Below are 6,895 nucleotides of genomic sequence, written 5' to 3'. Positions count from 1 at the left end.
TGTTTGATTATGAATATAAACAGAGGTATATTTATTTATATTTTAAGGGGGGGGGGGGGGTGACACTTTTAAAACCAAAACTAAAAGTCAAAGGAAAGAGTTACAGCACTCAAAATTTGGCTCAGTCGCTTTAAACAGGAACTGTAAAGTAACGGCGGCGGAACTATCGCCGAAACCCGCATTCGCTAAAATTAATTTGTCTTTCTCGCAAAATTTGACAATTTTAATCATCTGAGACAACTTATTTTCAAAATTGTTTCATTTGCAGGAAAAGACAAAACAATTACGGCGGAAAACGATCATTTTTGGCGGTAGCAGCGGTTCCGCCGCCGTTTCCTCACAGTTCTACATTTCATCTCTTTAAAGCAACTGGCATGCCAAATTTCAGTGCTGTAACTCTTTTATATTACCTAGTTGAGTTTTAGTTTTGGTTTCATAAGGTGTCACACCCGCCCCCCCCCCTTTTTTTCTTATATTTTGATTCTAAATTTGATTTTTAAGAAAGGTTTTCTAGTTATTGTCAGTTATTGCACTAGTCCCCAAAGTTTTATAATAACGTTTTCTTATTCGTTTGCTTAAGAACTTTGGGGACCTTTGTTGAATTTTGAATGATTGGTTCATTAAGTTGAGTATTCAAACGTTTCAACCACTTATTTTAATCTAAAGAAAGGGCAATTTTGTGTATAATCATTGGGGAAGAAAATCAATTTATCTGCCATTGTCATATCCCTTTAGATCCCAAAATTTTTCTTATATTTGATTCTAAAATTGATTTTTAAAGAAGATTTACTAGTTATTGTATATTTATAAAATAAAACGGATTTTCAAGTTCTAACTCAAACTGTGTCATAACTGAAGACACAAAAATAGATTTAACTTCAAATTAAATATTAACATTTTTTCTAGTATTGCTTCGAAACCGGTGGATTAGAACTGGTTATAAGCCACACTCAGAAATCATGTATAGCATCTAATTACAGACAATTTTCCATGAATATTAAAATGAAAATCATAAAAACAGATTTGTTAGCCTGGGCCTTTGGCCACACGGGGCTAACAAAATAGGTTTTAGTCTTTTAATTTTAATATCCAAGGAAAGCTGTCGATATTGATACGATGCGATAAAAAAAACCAATTTTATAGTTTGGCTTACCTTAGCTGATTTTCATCAGTTTTTTTTTGTAATGAAAATTCAAATTAAAACAAGGATGACAACATCCATAAAAGTGAAGCTCTGAAACGGTAGAACAAACGAATAATAATACTTGTAGAATAATCAAAATATAAACGTATAAAAGTATTTTTGCTGAAAAACTGCTTAATTACAGGATAATGTTTAAGGACATACTTACATTTTTAGGAATTGATTATAGAGAAGCTTCTCTTACAACATTGTACTTTATTGTCCCAAAAATCAGTATACAAAAAATCAGATCAATCGGATAGTTAGAACAAATAAAAATTAGTTGTTAAAAAAGTTAAAAATTAACATGTTTAAAATGGACGTACGGACATTTTGGTAATGATTATAGAGTTGTTACGCTTTCTAAATTGTACCTAACTGCTAAAGGAATCACCATGCAAAATTTGAAATCGATAGGACAATTCTAACATGCCTAAATTAATGAAAAAAGATATCCGTTCCGGACGGACGGACCGACCCTAATTATAGAAAAGCTTCGCTTTCAAAAAATGTTCTAAATGAAAAAGCAAAATCCTCTAAAAGAAAAATGCTTCGTATAAAAATGTATATTATTGTATTTTATAAATTTATACATAAAATGTTTGATTAAGTTAAAAATATGAAAGAAGGTTTTTTTTATGAAAAATTAGCTGTCTTGGAGGGAGGGGACATTGGGCTGTAAATTACACTAGTACCCAAAGTTTTTACATCAATTTATCTTATTCGTTGGCTCAAGAACTTTGGGTACTTTTATTTGATTACGCTTGTTTGTTGTCAAATTTCAATTAATAATTTTAAATTACAGTAAAGGGGTAATTTTGTTTCCTATCACAGGGGATGTACATCAATATCTCGTATTCATTCGAATCCAGTGGATAGGAACCGGTTCTCATCCATACGAAAAAACTATGTCTAGCATCGTATTATATCCAGCTTTTAACGAATATAAAAATGTACAATCATAAAATTAAAACCAGTTTTTTAGCCCCAAGGTGCCGAAGGCACGGGATAAAAAATATTATATATCAGCGGAAAGCTGTTTATACTACGATGCGAGAAATAACTATTGGATACCAGTTTATAAAACTTTGGATACCATCAGTGGCGTGCGAAGCACTTTGTCTAGGGGGGGGCATTTTGAAGATTTTGTAAAATTTTGCCCCCCCCTAAATCAAAGTGCCCCGGGGGGGCACTTTGCTTTAGGGGGGGGCATTTTGATTATATGTATTAATTTTAAATAAGGGCGTTTTAAGGGGTGGGATTATTTGATTGTGGGCCTTCTAGTCCTTATCCCTTCTTCCCCATCCCTATTTCCTATTTATATCCCCCATCTTCCCCCCCCCCCATCTCTTCTCCCCCATCCCTTCTCCCCACCCTGCAATGACCGAAGGGAAGGGAGCTAGAAAGCATCTTCAAAAAAAAAGTACAGAAGATAATTTAACCTTCCCCCCCCCCCCCACCACAAAACATTTTTTTATGGATGGAAGGGGATGTTGTAAAATCTCAGCAGGAAGGATGAATAACCCCAATAAAAAATTTTTTTTTTTGGGGGGGAGATAAAAACACTCATTTTGGAAATAATTTACCAAAAATTAACCTAATATGTAAAACTGATTTTAAATATTTCTTTATTGTATGACAACAGAGATGACAACATCTTTAAGTAGCAAAGCACAAAAAATCATTAATAAGAATACAGACAAGTAGATTTAAAGAGCATCCTTTGAAATAGATATATATTTTAGGTAGAAAAAGTCACAAATCCTTTTTCTGTATGTTGTGTGATGACAGTCAAAGTAAATTACATACTGGATGCTCGAAACAGCGAGAAATTTTATTTTTTTAAATATTATAATCCACAAAAAAAATTTATCGTACCTAAAAACCAAAGATATAAAGAACTATATAAAAAATAAAAAAAATTACTTGTCCTTTCATCTACAGATATAAAAAATCTCTTAGAAATATGGAAAACTTTGGGGTATAGTCTCTTTTGTGGCAACCCCTCTTAAGGGGCATTTCGTCGTATTTTCATAGTATCTTTTAATAGGTTATTCTAGGTTAAGTTAGGTCAGGTGATTTCCCCGCAGGGTTAGGCAATTAGCCCCGCAGGAGCTATAAATAGGTGAAAAGCTACTGTGAAAATATGATGAAATGCATCTTAAGAGGCAATGTCACAAAAGAGACTATACCCGAAATTTAAAAGATACAAAAATAGCCAAAAACGTTCTGAAAAGCAGTCTGACCTCCATGAATTTTTAATAGTTAATTATACTCCATAATAATGGGAATGTTAACATTAAGTTTTAGCCTTCTATCTTTAATTGCAGTTGAAAAAATCACATTTCCCACTTAGCATCACGTACTGACAGCCATAGTGAATTATAGAGAAGCTAAAAAGTTATATCAAAATACCCTACCCTCTTTAAATGGCACTTTAAAACTCTGTTAATTTTTGATTAAGTGGTGTTTCCAAGGATTTATAAGGGCGGTGCGTGAAGCGCACCTAAAAATATTTACTCCCCCTTTGAACTAAAATCAATTAAAGACAACAAGAGTGGCGTATTTTATCAAGTTAGGAATATAGAGTGTAGTTAGTTTTAAGGGTTTTTAATGAAAATTGCCATAAAAAAAACATGTCTTTTTGTAAGTGTATGTACACAAAAAAATGATAAACTTATCCTGAAAATAATATGACATCATATATAGTTATTCATTTAGACAGACATACAGTGTTGAGAAAAAGGCTTAGATAAATATCAACGCTGTTTCTTTTTTATATAAATAACTTTTTGATTAAATATTTGTTGTTTACACATGTTTTTATAAAAATAAAAACAAAATATACAATGTGTTAAAAAGCAGAAACCATTTGGAAGGGCGCGAAGCGCAAATTTTTTTTTTCAAATATGCAGGGAGGGAAGGGTTTTTGGGCTATTTATTACACTAGTCCCCAATATTTTATATAAAATTTTCTTATTCATTGGCTCAACAACTTTGGGGACTTTAATGGAATTTTATTGGTTGGTTAATTAAGTCGAGTTTCCATACATTTCATCCACTAATTGTAATATATATAAGGGGTAATTTTGTGTATCATTATTGGGGATGTATAAAATTTCTTTGGTAAAAAGTTTATATTATACAAAATAAAATACTTCCTATTACCTGGTTTGTTATGTTCAGTGAAAAAAGATTATAACCTAATTTCTACACTAATTAAAAAATTTGGTAAGGTCAAATGAATAGTAACTGTCTGTTTGGCGCGAAGCGCCAAAATTTTTTGTTGTTGAGTATTTCTTGATCTTTTTTTTGGGAAACTGGGATAGTTTTGCTTTTTGTAGAGTAGGGGGCAAAAAGGGGCATTTTTGTTGACCAGGGGGGGGCAAAATGGGGCATTTTTCAACATTTAGGGGGGGGCAGGGGGGGCGGTTGCTAGGGGGGGCAGGGGGGGGCGTTTTGGTCGCTAGGGGGGGGCGATTGCCCCAAATGCCCCCTTCGGTTCGCACGCCACTGGATACCATTTTATAAAACTTTGGGTAACATTTTATAAAACTTTGGATACCAGTTTATAAAACTTTGGGTACCAGTTTATAAAACTTTGGGTACCAGTTTATAAAACTTTGGGTACCAGTTTATAAAACTTTGGGTACCAGTTTATGAATCTTATCCCTGCCTTCATATTTCTAACTTAATCTTTGTAATTCATACAGAAAACAAAATTTCTAGTATGGCTTCGAAACCGTTTCATATCCGCTGGATTAGAATCGGTTCTCAGCCATACGGAAAAAATCATGTCAAGCATCGTGTTATAGACAATTTTCCATGAGTTTTAAAATAAAAATCACAATATTAATGGTTTGCTAGACCGGGCCTTCGGCCCCCTTGTTGCTAACAAAACTGTTTTTTATATTACAATTTTTTATTTTAATATCCACGGAAAGCTGTCTATGAAACGATGCGATAAATTACTATTAAAGATTTTGATTTTTATAATTATATTATTTTTATGTTAATACATATATTGTTACATGTAAAGGTAGGTCAATTCTAGATAATTTTCAATTGATATATATGGGTATAGTCTCTTTAGTGGCAACGCCTCTATAGGGGCGTTTAGTCGTATTTTCATAGTAGCTTTCCTCCTACTTCTAGCCTCTGTGGGGGGCTATAACTCTGCGGGGCAATCACCTAACCCAATATAACCTAAATTAACCTATCAAAAGCAATTTTAAAAATACAACGAATCGCCCCTTAAGAGGCGTTGCCACAAAAGGGACCATACCCGATATACATATTTATTCAAGGAGTGAAGGAAATCCCTTTATCGTGAAAATACCCCCTCGGGCCCTCCCCCCCCCCCCCTCCTCCAGGGACGTCCAAGCTTTTGATTTTGATTTTAGGGGTTTCTGGAAGGACGTTAATCTAGTGTGTTTTCTTTTTATTTTGAAGGGAGTAAAATTAGGGGTTTCATAGTTTGAGGGGGGTTAAAACACCCCTTTGTCTATGTCTTCTCCCCCCCCCGCATGTTTTAAAATGGACGTAAGGACTTACCAGTAACGATTATAGAGTTGCTACGCTTCTAGATCATGCCTAATACTTATAGGAATTAATGATTATAGAAAAGCCTCGCTTTTGAAAAGGTGGCAATAAGGGGGGGGGGGGTAAGGTATTTTCACTATGGCGGCCGGATAGATCTTACTCCTAATATTTCTACTAGGGATGGGCCGGATATCCGGCTATTTTCAATATCTAGCCGGATAACGGATACCTATTGAAATTATCTTGATACCGGATATCCGGCTGATTTCTAATGCCGGATATCCGGCCCAACCCAATATTTCTACACACCTGTTATTATTATTATTGTTGTTGTACATTTATACCAGTTCATTTATATTATCCAGGGAGGGAGGGGATATTGGACTCTATGTAAATAACACTGGTACCCAAAGTTTTATAGATTTCTCATTTATTGGTTTAAAAACTTTGGATCCTACCTATTGTTGTTAAAATTCTGATTTGATTTATGTTCTAACTTGTCAGCCAATAATTTTGATGAAGAAATTTGTTTATCCTCATTGGGAGTGTTGTACATTAATTTACTGTCCATTGTCCTATCCCTTAAGATCCCTGTTGTGTATTCCAGACACCATGTTGGAGGCCTACAAGGATTTGATTGGCAACTTTGCCACCGGCTGCACAATAGGTAGGTAATTTCGCGCCAAAATTTTTACGCTTTTTTTGGCGCCAAAACAGGCTCCCTAACAAAGACGACAAACAAGGATGACAACATCCATAAATAGCAGAGCTCTAAACTAAGACGGTGGAACTTACGGATATTCAACACTTGAAAAGCGATAGGTTATTCGGAGGCCTACAAGGATTTGATTGGCAATTTTGCCACCGGCTGCACAATAGGTAGGTAATTTCGCGCCAAAATTTTGGCGCCAATTTTTTGGCGCCAAAAAGAAAACATGTATTTTTTGTCAAACAAGGATGACAACATCCATAAATAGCAGAGCTCTAAAGACTAAGACGGTGGAAAACTAACGGACATTTAACACTTGAAAAGCACTTGTTATTTGGAGGCCCACAAGGATTTGATTGGCAATTTTGCCACCGGCTGCACAATAGGTAAGTTCGCGCCAAAATTTTTACACATTTTTTGGTGCAAAATTTTTTACGCATTTTTTGGCGCCAAAACATGCT

General features: G+C 34.6%; 1 protein-coding gene across 1 annotated transcript in view; it reads left to right on the top strand.

The window, feature by feature from the left end:
• Positions 1–5,876: 5,876 nt before the first annotated feature.
• Positions 5,877–6,895, top strand: part of LOC145306827 (sugar transporter SWEET1-like) — a 177,966-nt gene continuing 176,947 nt past the window's right edge. The window contains exon 1 of the mRNA XM_080149133.1: positions 5,877–6,392. Within this exon, the coding sequence (XP_080005259.1) occupies positions 6,242–6,392 (151 nt within the window). The 5' untranslated portion in view covers positions 5,877–6,241. The remainder of the gene's footprint in view (positions 6,393–6,895) is intronic.

This window comes from Acartia tonsa, chromosome 15 (assembly GCF_053477335.1).
Source record: "Acartia tonsa isolate MP-2025a chromosome 15, ASM5347733v1, whole genome shotgun sequence".
NCBI lineage: Eukaryota > Metazoa > Arthropoda > Copepoda > Calanoida > Acartiidae > Acartia > Acartia tonsa.
The sequence above is the reverse complement of the archived record's forward strand: the minus strand, read 5'-3'. Positions and strand labels throughout refer to the sequence as shown.